Genomic DNA, 23,634 nt, shown 5'->3' on the forward strand with positions numbered 1-23,634 from the left:
CTACCTGTAAAGATACTCCTGCTTTTGGTCATTAATTCTGGAAAAAAAATGTTTTTAGTTGTTGGCCATTTAAAACAAAGAGAACTGGAGTTTTGTGGTTTTGACGTTCAGGTGTTAGATATATTATATAAACTAGTAAAAGATTTGCTTATTGAACACATTTATTTAGAAATAAACATTAGTAAGAATATATATTCTTTTTGAAGTCAAATATTTGATAGTAAAATCATCAGTATTCACTAAAGTTGTCTTTGAAACCATATTTGATATTTCTCAGTTTGTAAATATATTTGTATTTGCTCTTTGTACCCCCCACCCCCAAGAGTGAGCATAGAATAATAGATTAAGTGCTGGAAGTGACTGCAGAGGCCCTCTAGGCTTAACCTCATCATTTTACAGATGAGGAAACAGATCCAGGCAGGCCAAGATCCTTTTACAAAGTGACAGAAGTAGTATGGAAGGGATTTGAATCTGAGGTCCTGATTACACTAGAGCCAGTTTCTTTCTACCATCTCCTTGCCTGCCCCAAGGCAAGGATTATTCCTTATTTTAGACACAAGGAAATAGATTTTCTTGGTGAATGTTGCTCAGTTCCTAAATAAAGCTTTTCAAACTTTTTCTCAACATTTTTTTTGTACTTTTCTACTTCATCTGCCATATGAATACCACTGTAATCTCATGATCTATTCAAATTGAAGTCCATTCATCATCTGAACCTTTTTATTATGTGTGACTCTTATTCATTTCATCAAATATGCCTTGGAGAATTTACCCTTGAAACAGTATGGCTTTTTTCCTACATTCCTTTGTTCTCCATCTTCTTTTCTAATCATCCACAACTTGGTGGTGTCTTTTATTTACATCTTATATATAAGACATTATTTATATTTGTTAGCTTTATTTTTGTTGTGGCCTCCCTTCCATGTTCTTTAGTCCACAGAGTAACACTGAGATGCCACAGATATTTACACATTTATTAACTCCAGAGTAGCTCTTGCAAAAAGCCCTGGGGATCAGCCTGTAGTTCTCCTAAGGCTGATTTCTACTCCTTTCCTGTTGACAGCTCCTCATACTGTTAGAGCTTGATATCCCTGTAGCCAATTCCTACCCAAATGTCATTTAGTGTTTGGTCTTTTACATAGTTATTGTCATGCATTTGCATAGTTTCTTCTTTGCTCTGCAGATGCCCTTCATCTTCAGGTTAAATCTAGATATTGCTATCTTTTTTCAAGATTTATATCTTAATCCTGGAAAAGTTTTCTTGTTACCCTTGTCTGAACTTTCACAAGGCAAAGCCCATCATTAACACTTCTCAACAATATACTCCAACCTATTTATATTTTACTATTCAATTTACCATACTCCTTGGAGTTAACAGTAATTTTGATTCTACAGAGAACATACTGTTCTATCATTTATAGTCCTGTAACATCACCAGGAGAATATTGGGCCTTTGCTGCTAGGAGCAATGTGGGATCATTGAAACCCCTTTTCAATTTACAGAGTGCAGTCCAAGCCTTCATTTACTCATATTCAATTCTAGGTACTATCAACCGTTAAAACACAGAACCACTAAAGCAGTTACAAAGAACAAATCTTAATCAGGACAAGGGAGACAGAGTTCATATGGCCCCACATATAGACAAATACCACACAAAGCCAAGCTCTAGGACTCTGGGAGCAATATCTCTGGGGAAAATGCACCTCGAATGGGAATGTCCATCATGGGAATTTCCAATGAACTGAAAAACTTGAGGTCTTATATACACTTTGAAGAATAAAGGAAATAAAAGACAACTGATTGGCTTAAATGGAGACTAGTGATTCCAGCCAGGTGCTGGACTACCTGGGGAAGGCCTAGATACTATAGGAGAAACTTCTAAGACAAAAGAGAACTGAAGGTTTGAGTATCTCTGTCACTCCTAATCAGAGTGCTTAATGGATGCTTAATGGGTGCCTGGTGGCTTATTGTTCAGTCTGGGACAAGGGTCGGTTTGGGACTTCCTTAAAGGCAAGTTCCCTAGGGACAAAGGTAAATTGGGGGCTTTCATAAAACATGGTTGTCAATACAGATCATTGTCCATATTCAGTGACTGTCTAAGATATACTTATTAATGCTTTAAGTGAAGGGGCTGCCCATCTAGCAGCATGTCATAGTTTAGACAATATGTCTTTTTCATATTTTAAGCATGATACATAATTATGACAAACTTATGCTTATATGATTTTTGCTGTGTGTTTCAGTTCAAACACACTCCACCAGGTGGCATCATATCTCTGCTTATTGCCAGCCCTCCCTGAAAAGGAAGACACAACCTTTGACAAGGAATTTCTTCTGGAATTGCTGGTAAATTAGTTTATTTTAAATGTCTCAAAATTCTTTTTTCCCTTCATTTTTGACTCCCTCTTGCAGATATTGAACTAATTGAATTATTAATGATTACATCTGCTAAATATTAGGTCGGTAACTTATGACCTTTTAAAAATTCTTGTTTTTATATTTTTTTATATATAAAAATATAAAAATAGCATTGTTAATTTGGCACAATGTTTGTCCCATAGAAAGTGCTAGCTTTTTCATTCATTATCTATCTTTTCATCTCTTTAAACTGCTATATGGTATGCACAAATAGAGCTTATACATTTAAAAAGTATAATAATTATTGCCTCATTTTTACCAAGATTAAATTATGCCTAATTAAACTTATTTCCTTTTAAAAAAATAAGATAATATATTTGTGGAGTAGGTTAATGCTGTAGAAATAGCATATATGTATTTTATCAGTGTATTTGTCAAAAGTTGTAATTGATATTCTTGTGGACAAGATGTATGTTATTGATAGGTAGATAATGATATAGATGAATGACTTTATAGCAATTCCTGAGGTGTTTTGAATAATTTATTATTGCTAACACAAAAGGAAGTTTTTGATGACATGTTACAGGACTAGAGCCCTGTCCTTTTAAAAAGTTTTTGTTTATGGCTTAAAAGAAGCCCCAATATTTTGTTTTTTTACCTTCTAAGTATTTTCATTTAGATATTTCAACTAATACTTTAAGCTCAACTTATATAAAACTGAACCTTTCTCTAAAAACAATCCTTTTCCCTCTTATTTCTGTTAATGGTACTACCATTCTTTATGTGAGCCCAGTATGAAATGTCATTCATCTTTATTAGCCTAAAATGAGTCAACATTGTAAAATAGCTATCTAAAAATTTAATAAAATTTTAAATAGAATTCTTTACTGTTTCAAAAAGTCTGACTGCATTAGTTTGTGGAGTACCAATAATAATCCAGAAGGTGTTCATAAATTACTTTTGCCAAAACATTCTGTTGCCAGGTGCCAAATTTTTTGTTGATGAATCTTTTCACATTTAAATAGATTGTCAGATGTAGTTTGTCTCTAGTCTCATGCTCTAAGCTTTTCCATCTTGGTAGGATCTGGCAGAACTTAGATCTCTGTTGGTATAGTGATAACCCAGGTTCATATCTCCATGCTCCAAAGAGGAGACTCTATCATAAAAGTATGTTGTACAGAAATCAGGTGGTCATTGTTCTGCTGTAGTTCTGGGTGTCACATTCAAAGGATGCAGGGGAAGGTGACTAAGGTAGTAAGGGTTCTTCAAACCTTGCCATAAAGAATGTTTGAAGGAACTGGAGTTGCTTAGTCGGTAGAAGAGAATGGTGGGAGAGGGGAGGAAAAAGAGAAAGAATCAGGGAGTGACTTGATAGTTGTCTTTAAATATTTGAAAGACTTTCTGTGATATAGAAGAGGGATTAGACTTTCTATTTAGTTTCAGAAGTATAGAACTAGGACCAAGGATACAGAAAATATCAGATCAGTAAAAGCATAGACATCTCAACATTTAGAGCTGTCCAAAAATGAAATTGGGTGCTTCCTGAGTTAGTAAATTACCTGTAATTTGAAGTGTTCAGGCAGAAGCTAGATGACTCTCTCTGAGGGATGTATATTATTGATCCTGCTTGGATAAAGAGATTAGACCAGATGACCAATAAGGTTCTTTCCAATCTTAAGATTTTATGGAGAAATTTAATGGCAAACTTAACAATTTTAAATTAGTTTTTAGCAATTTTTATTTCAGGGGAAAACTAGTATGTTAAATTCTTCAGGAAGACAAAAACTAATTTTCAAGTTAGTTCCAAAGAACTGTCTAGAGTCTCAGTGACAAGTGTTTAAGCTTTCATGGCAGGTGTTTAAGCTGCTCTTGGTAAGATTCCCTGAGGGGTTTTAAGTCCCCACTTTATTTTTTTTGGAAAGTAAAAGTCTATGAAACACATGGAAAGCGTTTTGCTATTGATATATTGTCTCAGATGGGGTAATATGATCTTGGGGAACAAATCTGCTTCAGTCTCTTCCTATTTCCAAATCATTCTTTTGAATATAACTTCTTTCTAAAAATTCCTTTGGCTATTTTTTGATATTTTAAACTAACCTATTAAGTTAGGTTGTTAACAACTGTTGCTGTCAGTAGTAGATTCCATTCCTTAGAGGAAAGAGGATTGTTCTGACTAGACTGTTTTTAATAAACATTCCTGAGAATAAAGCATCTAAAAAAGCCTTTTAATAACAATTAAGTTTCAATTTCAAATAAAGGATTCTTGATTCATCAGGTGAAAAACTTGGGTTGAATTTTTAAAATATGATTTTTTTTTTCCTACTTAATGAGTATCTTACTCAGTAAAAGGAAGAAAACTTTTATAATCTTAAAATTCATCTCAAATACTGAAGAGCCATTAATGAAAAAAGTTTACTTCCAAAATGCATCTCTTACTTTTGATTAAAGAAATTGCATAAATTTGAAAAATTAAAAGATTCTATAATGACTTATAGACATAAAAGCCTTTGTTCTTTGCTTCCTAATGGATTGTCCAGGGATTGATTCTACTGACAAATATACTTACTTTCTCTTTTTTATAGGTATCCCGTCATGAACGTCGAATTTCTCAAATTCAGCAGCTTAACCAGATGCCCCTGTATCCAACTGAGAAAATTATTTGGGATGAAAATATTGTCCCAACTGAGTATTATTCTGGGGAAGGTATGTGCAAAAAAAAAAAAAAGTAGAGAGATTTAGTTTAAAAAATGGAACTTGAGGATAAATTCAGTATATTGTCCAAGAAAATTATTCTGCTTCTCAAATTTGCCTTTAACAGCTAGTTAGTACTTAATACAGTAAGATTACAATATTTATTAAATTTGAGCCTGGATAAGGGAAGTCCTAGCTTCAGATCTGGTCCTCACACTTCCTAGCTGTTTGATCCTGGACAAATCACTTAGCCCTAGTTTCCTAGGTCTTACAGCTTTTCTGCCATGGAACCAATACTCAGTATTGATTCTAAGACAGAAGTTAAGGGTTTAAAAACAAACAAGAAAACCAATGCTTCTCAAACTTAAACATCCAAATGAGTTTAACTCTTTATAATTACCTTAGTATAGGCTCTGATGTCAAAATATTTGGCTTTAAGTCCTACCTCTGATATTTCCCAGTTGTGTGGCTTTGGGCAAGTTAGGCTTCAATTTTTAAACGATAAATGAAGGGGTTAGAAAGGATGGCTTCTGAAGTCCCTTCTTGCTCTAGACTTGTGATCCTGGGAAGACTTAATCCATTTTATTTAGGTTTCCATTGTATGAGACAGTTTTTGGAACTCTGATTTGGGATTTAACTTCAGAGCTAATTTATAAGCAATGCAAGAGAATACACAATTTTATAGGCATACCTTCTTTTCTTGTAATCCAAACTGGTATTAGCTACTTTGAACAGCCATCTCATTATCACCAAATTGCTTGTATTGTTTAGAGCAGTGATGCTTAAGTGACATTAAGCAATTGCTTAAATGACATTAAATTCACAGTGAATTGCTTAAAGCAGTGATGGGCAAACTACCGCCTTGATCTGGCCCATGGAGAATAGTTTGCTCATCACTGATTTAGAGTATTTTAGAAAATTAAATTCTCTATCAAAGAAGGAAGATTTGCCACATCTGGGAATATGGTACTGTCAAAAGAGAACTGGACTTAAAAGTCATAAAGCTTGGGTTCAAATCTCTATTCTCCTACTTATCTGTGTAACCTTTATTTCCTTTTCTGTAAAATGGGGATAATGATAGCACCTACTTCCCAGAGTTGTGAGGATTAAATGAGATGATAATTATAAAGTGCATAGCACAGTGCCCATTGCACAATAAGGGCTATAGAAATGTCAGCTATTGTCATCATCTTCATCATTGTTGTTTTATTCAAGTCAGTTTACTTTTCTGGGCCTTCATTTCTTTATCTATAAAATTAAAGGTAAGAACTAAATGATTTCTAAAACCCTTTTCCTCCATAAAACCTTTGACTACTATCTGACATGGGATCTGAAGGCATTTCCAAAAAAAGAATTTTGACAGTACTTTGAACAGTGGCAGCAAAACAACTATATAGCTCTGAACCTGATTTCTTTGAAGGGGAAACCATTCATTTGCATTTTCCAGTTCTGGAAAGTTTATTTTCCTTAAAGTCATTAGTTTATATGCATATCCTGATATAGTTGAGAACATATTCCTGAGTATACTCCTCTTTGTCCATTCACCTTCCTTTTGTTGCCAACACACAAATTACTTAAATGAAAACTGAATCTTTTTTTATACTTGGCACCCTTTGCTAGCTTTATCTTGTTTTGAACCTTAGAATTACAGTCTTCTTACAGATCTATTCTACTTCAAGAAAAAGTATGTTACCATACTAATGTTACCATAACGTTAATTGGAGAGCATCTAAAATTTGGAATATGTTTTTGCATATTTCTAGAGAATTTGTTTTCGTGGACCATGTTATTGTTTCTTTTTCAAGTCAGCTTACTAGCTGAGACTTAGAATCCATTTACCATTCAGTGTTTTAAAGACCTTTCTGCCTAGCCCTGGAAGGGGATAGCTTAAAAGTTATAAATCCAAGGAATTATGGAAATGTAGGGCTATATGACAAGTCCACTGCAGCAAGTCAACTCATCTAATTTTCCTCTGAGCTTAGGTCTTGATTGGGGCTCAGGAACTGTTTCTCAGTGATTATAGCTATGTTTAAAGGCCAATATTCCCTGGAAACCAGAAATTTTTTGTAAGTAGTTATTTTCCTGACAAGTAATGAGGCATTTGTGGCTAAAGGGCCAGACTCAGAGTCAGGATGACTGGGGTTTAGAGCCACCTCTAAGACATACTACTGGCCATATGTCCCTTAACTTCTCAGGACCAGACACAATTTCAAAGGTGCAGAGCAGGAATGGCTCTGCATTGGGAAAAAGGGAGTTTCTTCACTGAGTGCCCTCTATCAATAAAATTGCAGGGACAGTTAAAAATAATCAAAAGCTAATTTTTATGGAAAACTAGTTACTATTTTCTAGTGGTTATAATTCACAGAATCAGTAAGTTATCTTCTAACCTTTTTTTTGTTGTTGTTCTGCATGTAATTCCTGAAGACCAAGTCAGACCCACCTTTTCTTTCATATAAATCAGTGGTTCCCAAACTTTTTTGGCCTACCACCCCCTTTCCAGAAAAAATATTACTTATCCCCCTGGAAATTAATTTTTAAAAAATTTTAATAGCAATTAATAGGAAAGATAAATGCACCTGTGGCCATCACCACTTCACTGGATTGCTGCAGCACCCACCAGGGGGCGGTAGCGCCCACTTTGGCAATCACTGATACAAATGAACAAGGAATTACTTTGTTATCAATAATATAGGAGGTAAAACAAAAGATGCATTCACTCCAAAGTCTTCCCTTTTAGGTTGTCTGGCTCTTCCCAAGCTAAATTTGCAGTTTTTGACACTTCATGACTACCTGCTAAGAAACTTCAATCTGTTCCGGTTAGAGTCAACTTATGAAATAAGACAGGATATTGAAGATGGAGTCAGCAGAATGAAGCCTTGGTTAGTACCTTGACATCTCTTTTAAACCAAGAAGACACCTTCCAGTGCTATTTTCTTAGATCACTGACTTCATAACCAGATAAGGAAATTATATGGCAGACATGGAGGGACAAATTATGTTGCAAACATTCATTAAAAAAACTGTCAGATACTTAGAAAATAAAAGACATATCTAAAAGTCTAAAAGTACAAGGAAAAGCATTAAAGATTTATTGCCTTAGGGTCTCACCTTCCATTTATGGGGTTAAAGTTAGAAGTGCAAAGGGGGTGGTGGAGGTTGTGGAAAAATTGGAAAGGAGGAGACAAGTCAAGAAACAGAACTAGAGTGAGTGGCTTCAGTGATGAAGGAATATGTACATATTCTGCCCCTTCCAGCAGCTCTTGGGGAGTAGGCCTTCAGGTTAGCAGATTCAGAAGCCCTTTCTTCTATAAGCTCACCCAAAATTCTCTGCTTTGTAAACTTTATCAAGATTTTATTTTCATTTAAATGTTGCTTACTTTATGTAAAGAAAGATTAGTTCACAAGAAATTTGTAAATCAAAGTGTCACTTTTTAAAAGTTATTTACTTTTTTTGTATCCTCTGGAAAAAAGGCAGTTTTTATTCTGTTCCCTATATATGACTGATTCTCCTATCAACATATTTCAACCTACAAGTTCACATAGAGATAGCTTTATTATTTTATATTTTTTATTTACTAAAGTATTCTGTTTGGGGAGCTTAAATTTGTTTGTTTATAAACCAATTCAGGTAACTTCCATTATTTTTTAATGATAACAATATAGATGCTATTTATGATCATATTCTGTTTTTTCTTTAATTACTCTTTATACATAACTCTGTGTTTTCCATTATTGTATGAAAAGTTATTCTGGGTGAGACCATAAAACATAGCATTTAAAGAAGAGTATTTTTGACTTAATAATCAGTTGAGTCAGTAGGCAGGGATGTGGCTAGCAGTTGGAAATTTGTATACCCACTGTCTGATCTGTTACTCCCTGCCCACAGTTTTGCTGCTGCAATTATTGCCCATTATATGTGTGGATTGTGGGGAGTCTGGGCCCCCTGTAGAGCAACTACCCCAAGTTTATGTCTACCATGAACCAGTAGGTTCCGATTTTGAATCTAGCCAGGGATATATTTCAGACTTTGAATTTAAATCATAGTTCATCAAAGTGATTCACTTAATTTTTACTTAAATCTAATAGTTTGTTAAGGAGAATTTTAGATATTATTTTAAAGCATTTATTACATGGGAAAAGAAAATAACTGTTTTGAAGTTTATTTACTTATTTATTTATTCATTTACATTTGTAAGATAGAATTTTAACCTGTCGATTGTGGTTGGCCATATTTGATGCTATAAAAATGACAAAATTTTAGAAGTGCCAGGTCTCCTTTCCTATTCATGAATACTAGAGATGGAAATTCAGAAAAATGTATTTATATCTGGCACTTATAAAGACTGTGTTTTGAAGGCTGCTTAGCCAGCAAAGGAAGATAGCCTGGACTATAAGAAATCTCTATTTTTAACATCATAGTTTATGCGTGGAAATATGGGACTGGTTCTGCCAGGATTTAAGCACTCTATGAATTAGTTCTTAAGAAATTATCTAGAACTTCAATGAAATTATCTAGAACTTCAAATAAATTATCTAGATTTCATTGTTATTATTGGAAGCCAGAGATAATTTTCCATTTCTCAGGAGCCCTTTTCTTTTTCTCTCCTTGGTGTTATGGATTTGCAATTTTAAAGGATCACTGTCACTATTGATGAAACTAAAAATCTACACTACGGACACAGGTTTTCTATGTCTTTGAGCACTTGTCATTGTTAGTTACCCCTTTTCTATTGAAGGGCTTCTAGAAATGTCATGTTACAACTTCCATCTTGAATAAAGAATAGAAGTAAACCTTATTATACAGATCTTGTTTTGAGTATTGTTGGTACTCATTTAAAATGTTTTTTAAGTCCCTAATGATATCTCTTAAATAGAAGTTTATGCAGCATTATATAAAGGGGAAATTCGCACATGTTGTCTTGTTGGTTTATTTCCTTTCTTAATATTATGACTTGGCTCTATTAAAATCCTTTCTTGCATGTAAGGGTCCTTTTCCTCATATTACTTTCCATTTTCTTAAACATTTTTCCTTTTAAAGCTTATTATTGTTATGATAAAGTGATAGCAAAGTAGAAGATACTTTGAGATGAAAAATTATTTGAAGAGTTTTGTAACACGAGTTTTGTAACAGCTGGTCATAGAATTTATTTGTTTTACTTCTATAGTGGTTCAGGATGAGTTAACTTCTGTATGACTGTTACAGGTATAATTAATCATTTCACTCTCTTGGTTTTCAGGCAATCAGAGTATGGAGGTGTGGTGTTTGGTGGTTGGGCTCGAATGGCCCAACCTATTGTGGCTTTCACTGTAGTTGAAGTTGCCAAACCCAACATTGGTGAAAATTGGCCAACCCGAGTGCGTGCAGATGTTACCATCAATTTGAATGTCAGAGACCAAATCAAAGATGAATGGCAAGGTATCCTTGTTTTTCAAACACTAAAGTTGACTTCCACTTTTCCAGTGATGATGCAAATTTTTTCCACTAACGAGGTTATTATTTGTATCAGAGGAAGGGTGAAACACTTTTATCAAATGTAAATTTGAAAATTGCCATTTTTTTCCAAGATAGAGAGTATTTGTTTTCCAGAGTTTTAATTGTCTCTACTTAGTGCTATCCTAAAACATCCAGGATCAAACCTCTTCTATTTTATACCTATGAATTATATCTAGGCTTTATTTGGACTTGTAAATTTGTATCTGGGCTTTATGGACAAGTTAATATAAAATTAGAAAATAGTCTGAGTTAATGTGTTATGGTTTGGAATGAGGAAGTTAAACTAAAGGAAAGAGAGAAAAATGTAATAAGACAGGAGGACTAAGGATTGCCTTATCATAGAAGCCAAGGGAAGAGATTATTGTAAAGGAAGGGATAGGAGGAAGAAAACTAAGGAAAGGTCATTGGCTCTGACAACTAAGTGAGCATTGTTGAGCTCTAAGAGAAGTTTTATTGGGTTTAATGGATACAGAAGCCAGATTGCATTGTGTTAAATCATTAGTTGGATAATAGGGAAGTGGAAGCAAATGGAGACCTACTGATTCCAGAAATCTAGTAGAGAAGGAGAGAGGAGATAAAGCAGGGGTCGGCAACGTATGGCTCTCGAGCCATATCTGGCTCTCTTGAGGGCCAGATATGGCTCTTTCTGCAGGAGCCATAAAGTCAGTTTTTTTCCAGGCGCTGTTACAGGAGCAGCACTGTGAGCACTGTATGGCTCTCACGAAATTACATTTTAAAAAATGTGGCATTTGTGGCTCTCAAGGCCAAAAAGGTTGCCGCCCCCTGAGATAAAGGATAATAGCTTGAAGCAGTTGAGAAAAGCAAAGTATTTTTGTTTTTTAAGGATAGAGGAGAGGCAGCCAGGTAGCTCAGTGGCTAGAGGGCCAACCCTGGAGATGGGTGGCCAGAGAGTCCTAGGCTCGAAGGTGACCTCAGATACCTCGTAGCTGTGTGACCTTAGGCAAGTCACTTTACCCCAGTTGTCTAGCCCTTAACACTCTTCTACTCCTCTGCCTTACAACCAAGATTCAGTATCAATTTTAAGATGGAAGTTAAGGATTTAAAAAAAAAAAAGATAGGGGAGATCTGAAATTGTATTGAGGTGGAAGTGGAGTGGCCAGCAAAGGAGAGATTGAATGCAAAAGAGGATGTTAGGTATCATCCTAAAAGAGAAGGCAGAGTGTCTAGGGAACAGATAAGGTGGTGAGCACTAATCAGGAACAAAGCCCTTATATTCTCTAAACCTAGAGGAAGGACACAAGATGAGGAAAATCATCATAGTTATTCTCAATGGTCTTGATAATAGTCACCTTCTGGATGATGGGGAAATAGAGTTGGAGTTGAGATATCCAGAGTAAAGGTTTAAATTATTCCTTTCTATAAAGTGTGATGGGTAGATAATCAAAGATGAATAAAAGATGACTGCAGCTATGAGGGCCTAGATGAGGATAGTGTGGTCCTATGAACCAGTTAGTTGATTTCATTAAGCAAGAGTGAAGAAAGTGAGGGAGCAAAGGATTCAAGAGTGGTAAATATTGCTTTGTTGAAATTTCTGACTATCATGTCAAGATTAAAGAAAAGGGGAGGAAGCTATAAAAATGATGGATTAGAAAGGTTGGCAAAATATTTTTGAAAAGTTGTTGACCCTTGATCTTAATGAAAATAGTATGAGGGACCAGCTAAGAATCTTTTTTTTTTTTTTTTTTTACATAGCCACTCTGCCTCCTGTTGAGGAACTGTTGGTGAAAATGTGTCATTAAAATGTATTTATGCATTGATTTTTTTTTTCAATATATAATCAAATGGGTCTAGCATTTAGTACTTAAGAGTATGATTTACAATACATCATCAGATAGTTTTATACTTTATTTTGTCTCTAGAAAATAATGAAAATTGGAGTGTGCATGCGTGTGTATGCATGTCTGTTTAGACCACCTCTCTCTATACACACACACACACACACACACACACACACACACTTACTCATAAGTATGTAGCTTGTAATACTATATATAAGCAATAAAGATATAATGGTAGTTTTGAAGACTTATAACAAGGTCTTTAAAAATTCTTCCTTTTGTTTTTTTGATGAGAATAGGAAATAGATGTCAGCACCCCTATTTTTGAGATGGAGAAAGCAAAGGAGAGAGTGAAGTTCCAGAAGGTAGAACTATGATCATTCAAAGAGTAGTTGATTTCGACTTAATATTTTCTAAAGAGTTAGAACTGTTCCAAGATAGGAGTTATCTTGCAGCTTTGTACTCTTGGTCTTAGAGGTTAGATTGCTTCATTCTTTGTCTTTGTGTCTGTAGCCCTAAGCTATTCTCTAAAGAGGGAAGATTCAGATGGAAGAGTGCCACAACTGAATCCTATAGGTCTGGAGAGAAGCAGTCAGTTCCTGGGCAGCTAAAAAGTAGGGAAAGGACACCGAGAACACTAGGCACTTAGTAAATGTTCGTTGATTGAGCAACATGGATTGCTCTATGAGGGACTCCTGTGTCAGGTGGATCCCATCATCTTCTTTCTAATGCTTAAAGCTCTGTCTGGTATTAATGATGTGGGCAGTCACACTGCAAGTTAGGAGCAGAGCAGGATTCAAAATTCAGGCCCTTATTCCCACTAATTTCTCTTACTTTATTTTAAAGGAAGAGACTTAAAATTCTTTTGAGAAATAAACAACAGTGGAACCATTTTTCTGGAATGGATTTTGTATTTTTAGCTTTATCCACATTTGACATGCTTCAAAAACAGTACTTCAATTTAGGATAGCCTTGTTTTCACATCCCAGACCACTCTTGTGAGATGCTATTAACCACAATCCCAGTTTGCTCTTTTGGTCGAGTGAGTTGAAACTTTGCTATCAAGTTTTTGAGTAAGCAAGGTGATGAAATGTACATTCTCATTAGTGCGAAGCTGGCTCATGAGAACAGATCAGGAAAGGAGTGCTGGCAGATGGTGTGACATTACATACTGTGAAGTCTAATTTTAGGTCCCCTGTCTTAATAGTGTCCCTTTAATAAAAATGGAAAACTAGTTGGGTGCATTTATAGTATAATCATCAAGAAGCTTTAGATTTTAGCATAAGTACCCTATTGGTTTGTTCTGTGTTTTCATATTTTAACATTAACCAAATGAAACCCTATATTCTCTTTCATATGCTTGATATAGATGTAATGTCTCAGTGAATTATACTTTAGTTGGCCTTTGAGAAAGTCACACAGATAAAAATATTTCTTCTTTGAAGTGATGCTAATGGATTATCTTTAACTGACAGAATTTCTAAAAATTATTTAGCCAGTGTGCACACCAGCCGTATTTTTGGCCACATAGTGAAATTCTAAATGTGGAGCATGAACTGAAAGTTAGAATGTGACAAAGATCCAGTTTTTGCAGCTGTGACATACATAAACTATAGTGTTAATATAGAAATTAGGTTATGGTGCACAATTTCTTCATTTGTGTTAAGAAAAAATTTTCATGTTTATTGCAGAGAAGGGTCACATGAAAGTCATCAACTTTTATATTTACTATAGAAAGTACTCTTTAGTGGCCAACTTCTTAGTTATACCTAGCATTTAACGTTTTTACTATTTCATACCAAAGAATAAAATTAGCTCATAGTAAATAAATCAAAGATAATAAAAAATTACATAATAACTAAATAATTTGAAAATGTTTCCTTTTAACCAGGTTTGCGTAAGCATGATGTTTGTTTTTTAATTACGGTACGACCCACGAAGCCTTATGGCACTAAGTTTGACCGGAGGCGACCTTTTGTTGAGCAGACTGGCCTGGTGTATGTCAGAGGCTGTGAAATCCAGGGCATGCTGGATGATAGAGGACGTGTCATTGAAGATGGTATGATGATGTTCTTTGAGACAAAGGTTTTTGCATGGAAAAATTTTCTTGCATTTTAAACTATATAACATGGACAGTTTCGATCTTCTTATTTAAAGCCTCTTTAAAAATTTTTCGGATCGCTTCTTTGTTCATTTGTTTCAATGGTGTCTGACTCTTTGTGACCCCATTTGGAGTTTTCTTGACAGATTCTGGAATGATTTTTACATTTCCTTCTTCAGCTCATTTTACAGATGAGGAAATAAAGCAAACAAGGTTAAGTTAAAGCACAGGGTCATAAAGTGTCTGAGGCCAGATTTGAATTCAGGAAGATGAATCTTTTGGACTCCAGGACCAGTATTTAATCCACTATGCTACCTAGGTGCAGCTAGATTGATTCTACTCCATCATATAGTTGTCTAATTTATCTATACACTAGTTGGATCCATCTTATAGAATACTAATTGAGACACTTTCCAGAAGTGTCCGACTTGTGACCCAGAAAACTTCAGAGTGTGGCCAGAACCAAATGTAATTGGGAAATGTTTAAAAAATTAAAAATTAATGTAATAGAACATAGAAAATGTTGATTTGTGGTATTCTAGGTCAGTATATAGCCCACAGGGATCCATTTCTATTTGAGATGGACATCATTATTTTAGACTATAATATGAGTCCTCTAGTATTTTATTTTTTAAAACCCTTACCTTCTGTCTTGGAATCAATACTAAGGAAGAAAAGCAGAAAGGGCTAGGCATTTGGAGTAAAGTGACTTGTCCAGGGACACACAGCTAGGAAGTATTTGAGGCCAGATTTGAATCCTCTATTATTTTGTAATTGATTCCATAGAGAACTTATAAACTATAAATTCCTGTTGCAGCTGCTGACCATGCAGTCATGGATTACCTTCAGCTATCGATTATGTCAAACAGTGGCAGCTCTGCACTACAACTCAGATTGCAAAGCATAATGAATAAAATTTGAAAGACTTTATCCAGTCTAAGACACTTGTTAGTTGTGAGTAGGTAATTTAACTTCTTTCAGCCTCAGTTTCTTTATCTGTATAATGGGGGGTTATAATACTTCTGGTATAATATTTAACATTTTGTATTGTTAAAGATTATCTGAGATAATATATGTAACGTATTTTGCTATAAAATATCAGTATTTATTATTTTTTCAGGACCTATGATTTCTGTAGTAAAGGGGATTTTTAAAATGGAAATACCCACTACTTCTGCAGATCAGCAGATTGTAGTCTTAGAGTGCCATGTCTACCTGGCACTCTATGTTATAAAATATATGTATATATATTTCATATCACCATGTGATATGAAATATATATGATACATGGTATTGCATTGAATGCTAGGTGATAAAAGCTAATACAAAATGTGGATTTTGTGTTGGTTAGGCTGCTGAGCAGAGTGATAAATTTGATTTCTATATGAACAGCAATGGGAAGTAAGAATTGAGTTGTGACTAGAGTTAGAATCTCCACCATTAAGAGACTAAAAGAATTGGAAAAATAGGGATAAGGGAAGACAAGTTGATTGGAATTGTGTTTGTAACTATTAGCCTTTTAACAGCCTTAAGTTTCAATGTATTTAGAATTCTGTTTCATGTCCATGAGGTTTGCCTGTAGAAATACATTACAATAAAGGAAATAATCACTATCTAGATTTAAATGAATAAAAACTGTTGTTTTAGCAAATATTTAGGTACTTAATTTTATATATCATTGTGTAAAGTGCATTAGAAGTATAGGATCTATCCCTGGCCCTTCAGAATCTTACAGCCTTATTGGGAGATAAAATTCATTTATAGAAATTCCTATGGTATATGATGCCCTATTAATGGTGTCTATGGTAAATGTGCTGTGATTTCAGAGGAGGCAGAGCTCATATAACAGGTAAGAGAGACTTCATAGAGAAGGTGGGATTTGGGCTGAATTTTGAAGAAGGTAAATTTTTGATATGTAGGGTTTAGGAGGAAGGGTGGATGGGAATTAACACATGGTGTAGCATTCCTAAACAAAAATTTTTTTTTTAATTTTAGATTCTAAATGCTTTTTTACGTACCCCATCTTGTTGTTAAATAAACATCTTGTTTAATTTGGTTTATTTCTCAATATGTGTAGGACCTGAACCTAAACCTAGACTCAGAGGAGATTCAAGAACCTATAGAGTATTCCTTGATCCAAACCAGTATCAACAAGATATGACTAATACTATCCAAAATGGAGGGGAAGATGTATATGAGACGTTTAACATAATCATGAGGAGAAAACCAAAGGAAAACAATTTTAAGGTATGCTATGTGATGACTAGCACTGGAAAACAAGGTTTGCAAAAGTTTTTATCGAATATAAAGTGTGTAATATAGATTTAAGACAAGTAAAAACATTTCACTGAAAGAAGCCTGATCACTTAATGTGAAACATTACTTTAAAAGCTTAACATCTTATGTAGAAATTTACTAAAATAAAATAAAGATAAAATGTGAAAAAAATTTTTTTAATTTAAAAAAATGGACCCTAAGAAAAGTAATGGAATATTATTACACTCAAAGAAATGATGAAAATGAAGAATTCAGAAAACTATGAATTGTATTTGAACTGATATAGAGACAAATAAGAAAACAAAGTACCTAATGAATGTGACAATGTAATTCAAAAGACTTCCCGATAAAAAATTATCCTTGAAGAAGAGATGATAGACTGTGTCTTCCCTTTTTCGTAGATATTGGGGAACTGTCAGCATGGGATATTGCAAAAAAACAATACATGTTTTTTTGATGTATTGATTATTTTTTGTTGAATTGCTTTCTAAAGGGAAAAAAAAAAGCCTAGCATATAATTTAAAATAGAGGAATCCAAATAATAATCTTTGTCCTTTGAGGACTCCTGTGGATGAGTTTGATGACCTTCAAATATTAACTGTTTAATTTTATTCAAAAGTTAACAGCCCTACTGAAGGTATAACTTTCTCCTTTTTCAAAGCCATTTACCCAGCCAGTACTTAGCATTAGTGTAGAAGAACCCTTTCTATTAAAATTTGTTATTCAAGCAATATTTTTCTGATAATACTATGTAATTCTTAATCATGGATCACCACAATCTTAGAAATATCAAATTTATTAAGTACTCATAAGTAATTTGTTGGGGAAAAGGAGGAAGAATCTTCATAAAAGTAGATTATTGCTCTGTGCACGGGCATTACTTCATTGAATTCTGATTATTGTATAGTATACATTGTATACTTTTTGTTTACATTTAGTTTCCTTAGAATCTCATGAGCAGCAGGAGATATGATTGGGAGAAATGACATTGCAGTCATTAAAGGGTGGTAGATTTTGTATTGTGCTATTGACTGTCATAAACACATATGCAGTAGAGTTTATGGTAGGCATTTCCAAACATGTCCTTTTCCCTGCTTGAAATGCCCATGAACTGACTATATTGAGCTATTTGTCAGAGGTTCTGTTCTTTTCCATAGAATCCTTATTTGCTCTTGGGATCTTTACTTCTCATCCCTTTGATTTTTCCTTGGAACTTCAACTCCAAGTTCTATTGATAATTCAAATGGTAGTGAATAATTGTGGGTAAACTTTTTATCATTTTCTTGCTGGGATTGTGTATTGTGGAGTAAATACTTAACATCTATCAGATTTTAACCAATTCAAACTATGTATATTAACTATGATTTTGTAACGAGGACTTAAAATTTTAAACACATTCTTCTTTAGTCATATATACACCATTCAGGTTAAATCCCAAATAAAAATCTAAAGTTTAATTATAAATTAGTGAACTGTGGTGCTTTAATAATTAAGCACTGAAGCATGCTAGAACTCATATTTAGAAGAAGATGAACTACTGTATTATAAGAAGCTTTTACTTAAAAATGTGTTTCATGACAAATAATTTAAACTATGGTATATTTGTATTATGTAACTATGGACTTTTTATTTTTTGGTAGTTCCTTTGTTTAAGTAGGATTCATTAGTATGCCTTGGACTTTTTACTGTTAATTTGGAAAACAAGGATTTTTTCCTTGGAGAAATAGAGAGAGCATGGATAAATGAAATTTATAAATTATCTAAAAACTTTATTTTAGGCAAGAACTCTATTCTCCTTCCTCACGTAATCTATTTGTTTTTAACATAGGATATTAGAGTTATATATTCTGTGTTTTCCCTTTAACATTGTAATTTTAGATATAAAAAATTGCTATTTTCCAACATTTGTGATTGCTTTAATTTCAAAACTTTCATATAATCACACTGTAGCCAACTAACTACAGAATGCTGACATTTTTCAAAGACTAGTGTTGGTAAGAATGCTGTATTTTTATGTTTAATCTGTCATACTCTTAATGAAAGACTTTTTGCAAGTAGTAGCCTAGACCACAGAGATGCTGAAAATCCACATAGTGTAAAATTGTTAGATATGACAGATAGCAGTTTTCCCATGTCAAGTCAGGAATAATCTCTCTGCTTTCACCAGTTCAATGTATGTTTCTTCTAATATTATCTATTACAAGTACACCATAAACATATTTTGCATTTTCCTTGGTTTATCTTTAAAATCATTAGTCATTTGGCACCCAGACACTATTTTTCAAATTAATTTTTTTCATAATAATGTTAAAGCAACAGCTTAGGGCTATTCCTGTTCTATATTGTAATTAGTTATGGGGTTCCTGAGAATTAAGGTCATTTCCTATGATTGAAATTATATCTCTGCCGAAGAGCAGAGTGCTTTGCCCTCCTTACTTCTCAAGCTGTCATCAGCCATTAGCTAAGGGATTCACATTGTTCCTTTTTCTCTTTTTGAAGTAAAAAAGCAAAAAGTTGAACCTTTACCCATTTTTCTTTGCTGGGAAAGCCATACTCTTCCTTCTCTCCATAATTTGATTCCTGTTAAATTCATATACAATACAGTACAGTAATTATGAGTTAAAATTTGCATTTCATAGTGCCAAAGTTCTTTGTGGTATCTAGAATATAATTAAGCTGGAAAGTTAAAAGTGAGGAAGAAGACTTGGGAAGGTGGGGTGGATACTATCCAAACTAAAGAAAACATTTTTGACAGTATAGTATGAAAAGGATGGTGAATTTGGAGTCTGTGGACCTGAACTGGAATCCTTGCTCTGATAGAGACTACCTATGTGGCCTTGGGAAATTCCTTCTCTGGACCTCACTTTTATCCTCTTTAACATGAGCTGTAGATGAACAGACACATGAAAATTTATCAAAAAGTTAAATTAAATTAATATTGACTTGTTTAATTTTATGCCCAGCATTTGAGCTCTAAAGTACCCCTTATTTATAGATATAAGTTCCAGATATAGAGGAATGGAAGGTTCTACTAATGAAGATTGCTTTTTTACTTACCTTTTTTTTTTTTAAACTAGCTCCTTATTCTGAAGTATTCATTGGTAAACTGCCTCCTGAGTGGGCATTTGTTTTGGACAGTTTAATTAGTCTAGTTGTATTGTTTCCATTTCTGAAAAATGAAGAGGTTTGATCAATTGATTTCATAGAAATCTAATATTTAGAATCAGAAGGGCCCTTAGGGAGATCCTGGTTCATTCTATTTATTTTATAGGTAAGTATGGGCCAAAGAAGTTAAATAAATGACTTGTCCAAGGTAACAGAGGTAGAATAAATAAATAGGCTGGAGTTTAAGCACAAGTATTCTGATCTAGTTCTGTTTCCACCACACTGATGCTATGGTTCCTTCTGACTCTAACATCTTATAATTCTGTAATCTAGAATTGTTGAATTTTAGAACAAAGAAAAACTTTAGAAAATATCTAGTCTAACCTAATTTTACTTATGAAGAAATGATCCCAGATCTCTTGGATTTATATGTGTCTCCAAACTAAAGTACCCAGCATATATGTTTCCCATTGAGCTTGACAAGTCATATCCATTATTCTTAGGTTGTGAACTAGAAGATTCCATTTGGCCAATTTAGCCTTTCTTATTATTTCTGCCATTTTATTTCAAATGGTCTTTAATATAAAATTATAGTGAACTTTAGTTGTCATGTGAGTACAACTTTTTATTCTTTGGAATGATTAATGCATGAATCTTTCTTGATGGTAGAAGAAATTTGGTCAAATTTTAGAACAAAAATAATTCAAATACTGCAGGCCCTTTTGATTGTCAGTTTCAATGAAATTTGTTATTATCAGTTGCTAATTGCTTTTGGACCTCTGTGAGTTTGTATTAAATATTGTTAACCTGACATTCTGGTTATTTTCATAGTCTTTTAACGGAGAGGAGAGGAAAGTTTAAAGAGTTTCAGAGTGGAAGCTTTTTCTTTATGGACTTCTTCTATGATGTTTACTTGTTGCTATGTAGACCCTGAGCCAGATTGTTCCCCTTTCCATTAGGAACCAAGTGCTAAACTCATTTGTGTCATTATGTTTAAATGACCTCCTAATGGATAAACTGTTCTAGTTAAGTTTGATCTTTTGTTTAATTCAGTCTTTGGTATCAGTAGAAAATATAGCTGCTGATTCAGTCTAGCCAAGCACCTGTCAGCAGAAAATAACTTCTTGCCCTGAAACACTCTGGAATGTTGGATTAGTTTAGAGAGCCAGTTCTGCATGCCAGTGAAGCTCAGATGTTCGAGATGTCATGTTAATAATCATTCTGTTCTGTTACTGACAGGCTGTATTAGAGACCATTCGGAACCTGATGAATACAGATTGTGTGGTACCCGACTGGCTACATGACATCATCCTAGGATATGGAGATCCAAGTAGTGCTCATTACTCAAAAATGCCTAATCAGATTTCCTGTCTTGATTTCAATGATACATTTCTCTCCATTGATCACTTAAAAGCCAGTTTTCCTGGTTATAATGTTAAAGTTACTGTGGATAACCCAACCCTACAGGTACCCCCTTTCAGGTAAGTTTAGAGACTAATACACTGAATTTTAGAAAATAATTTATTGCCATTCTGTTACTGCACAAGAAAGGAGATTGAAATTATTGGCTAACATAAAATTTGGATATTGTGGCAGGGCTTTATTTGAGTTAGGTATTCCTTCTTTGCCACATATTGATTACTTATGATTATAAATTTGTTTAGCTGAAACTGTTACATGTATAACTTTGCTGCAGTGCAAGTGTTATTTGAAAACCACAATAAAAGATATCTATCATAGTACTATACATTCTGCCAGTGTTTGTTGCCTGAGTGCTATTACATTAATAGCTTTTTACTGAGATGTATTCCAAATATGACATTGTTCTAAAAAAGAGAATATTATATGCAATCAAAATTATTTCTTAACTATTGAATTAGCTTTTCCCCCAAATAAGCAAATGATAATTGGGATTTCTTTTTAAACCTATATTTTGGCAAAAGAGTGGTAAGGGCTAGGTAGGGGGGGCTTGGGGATGTGGGGCAAGTTATTTACCCAGGATCACACAAATAGGAAGTATCTGAGACCAGATTTAAACACAGGGTCTCCCATATCTGCTCTCAATTCAATGAGCTACCTATCTGCCCCATTAGAATTTTTTAAAAGGGAAAAATTTGGCCTTTTACCCTGGTTTTCTCTCACAAATTATAAAATGCTTTCTAGTATGATTTAATATTAATTGCAACTTACTATGAACTTAGGAGAGTCTTTGATTTTTATTAGTATGGATATTTCTACAGATGAAGACCATGGCCACATCACCCCTTTTATCCTTTGTTGATTCTCGTTATTCTATGAGTAGTTTCCAGAGAATTTATCAAACTTGTCCCAGGCTTTTTCTTACTCATTTAGTGTATCTAGGATATCTATCAGTTTGGTCTCATTCTTTCTACAGTCTTGTAGTAAGAATGCTGCATCCTGATATTGCTACTTATCCTGGGTCAATTATTTATCCCTTTTGGACCTCAGTTTTTTTATCAACAAAATAAGGCATTCAAACAAAATTAGTTCTAAGACCCTCTTAAATTCTAAATCCCATTGTTAGTTATAAAAAACTGAAACTTGAGGAGGTGGTCATAAAAGAAAGTACCAAGTTGTTTATGATTGACTGATCTTCCTTTGCTTTGAATTCTGGAAAGATGTTCATCATCCTAAGTAGAACCAGGGGCAGCTGAGTGGCCCAGGGGATAGAGAGTCAGGCCTGGAAATAGTAGGTTCTGGGTTCAAATTTGGCCTCAGACCCTTCCTAGACCCTGGGCAAGTCCTGTTACCTAGACCTTACCACCAATTACCTAGCACTTTCCATTCTTCCACCTTGTAACTGATACTTAGTATCAATTATAAGATAGAAGGTAAGGTTTTTAAATTTTAAAAAAAGTGCTATTGTTTTAGGCAAGAGAGTTAGGGCAGTAGATGAGAAAGTACCACTTTCTCCTTTGGAAATTAGGATCTATAACATTCAGCAAGAATATCAAACAGATTTGGATAACCTGAGCTTTCAAGAAATAATTAAACTTTGTGTGTTATAGGATAACTTTCCCAGTAAGAAATGGAAAAGGGAAGAAACGGAAAGAAGCAGATGGAGAAGACGAAAACATTGCAGAAGCTGAAACTTTAATTGTTGAACCACATGTTATTCCCAATAGAGGTCCCTATCCTTATAATAAACCCAAACGGTAATGTCTCTTTTTGCAAATGTATCTATGTAATGTATGTATTATATACATGCCTTCATAGAATATACATATATGTCCAATATAGTCTAGATTGGGTAAAAATTAGCTTAACTTTAATACTTAACAGTTGGCTAATCTTTATGCTTTCTAGTTAAGCTACATTTAAAATTCTTGAGTTTAACAGACTCTTCTAAAAGCCCTAATAAAAACTAATTTATATTAAAGTATCTAGCATTGTTGGCTCCTATTTCAGATGTAGGAGCCAGGGGAATACTTCAGGCTTTTTTGGTATTCTATAGTTAGGAAATTTCAAAAAAGAAACATTTGGAATTATGGAGAGAAATACCAGTTCTTAGTTTGTTTTAGTCTTAGAAGTAATATGGTTTAAAATGAGAAAAGCTGAATTCAAATCTTGGCCTAGTGTGAGATCCTTTAAGACTGTTCAAGTCAGTTAAAATCTTAGTGCCACAGTTTACTCATCTGTAAAATGAGGGGTTTAAACAAGATAATCTTTAAAATGTCTTTTCAGCTCTAAATCTAAATCACATGTCTTGCAGAAATAGCTATGGTATTATACTATTAGTGATAATCTAGCTTTGTTTCTGGTGCAGTACTTGTTTAACCTAATTTGT

The 23,634-nt window shown here is 34.0% G+C and overlaps 1 protein-coding gene across 1 annotated transcript in view; it reads left to right on the plus strand.

Moving 5' to 3' along the window:
• AQR (aquarius intron-binding spliceosomal factor) overlaps nucleotides 1-23,634 on the plus strand; it is a 110,568-nt gene that overhangs the window by 43,506 nt on the left and 43,428 nt on the right. Inside the window, exons 14-21 of the mRNA XM_044665141.1 lie at nucleotides 2,245-2,347; nucleotides 4,942-5,062; nucleotides 7,788-7,929; nucleotides 10,288-10,466; nucleotides 14,235-14,402; nucleotides 16,522-16,691; nucleotides 21,066-21,307; nucleotides 22,856-23,002. Of these exons, the coding sequence (XP_044521076.1) occupies nucleotides 2,245-2,347; nucleotides 4,942-5,062; nucleotides 7,788-7,929; nucleotides 10,288-10,466; nucleotides 14,235-14,402; nucleotides 16,522-16,691; nucleotides 21,066-21,307; nucleotides 22,856-23,002 (1,272 nt within the window). The remainder of the gene's footprint in view (nucleotides 1-2,244; nucleotides 2,348-4,941; nucleotides 5,063-7,787; nucleotides 7,930-10,287; nucleotides 10,467-14,234; nucleotides 14,403-16,521; nucleotides 16,692-21,065; nucleotides 21,308-22,855; nucleotides 23,003-23,634) is intronic.

Source organism: Gracilinanus agilis, chromosome 2 (genome assembly GCF_016433145.1).
Source record: "Gracilinanus agilis isolate LMUSP501 chromosome 2, AgileGrace, whole genome shotgun sequence".
Classification (NCBI taxonomy): Eukaryota; Metazoa; Chordata; class Mammalia; order Didelphimorphia; family Didelphidae; genus Gracilinanus; species Gracilinanus agilis.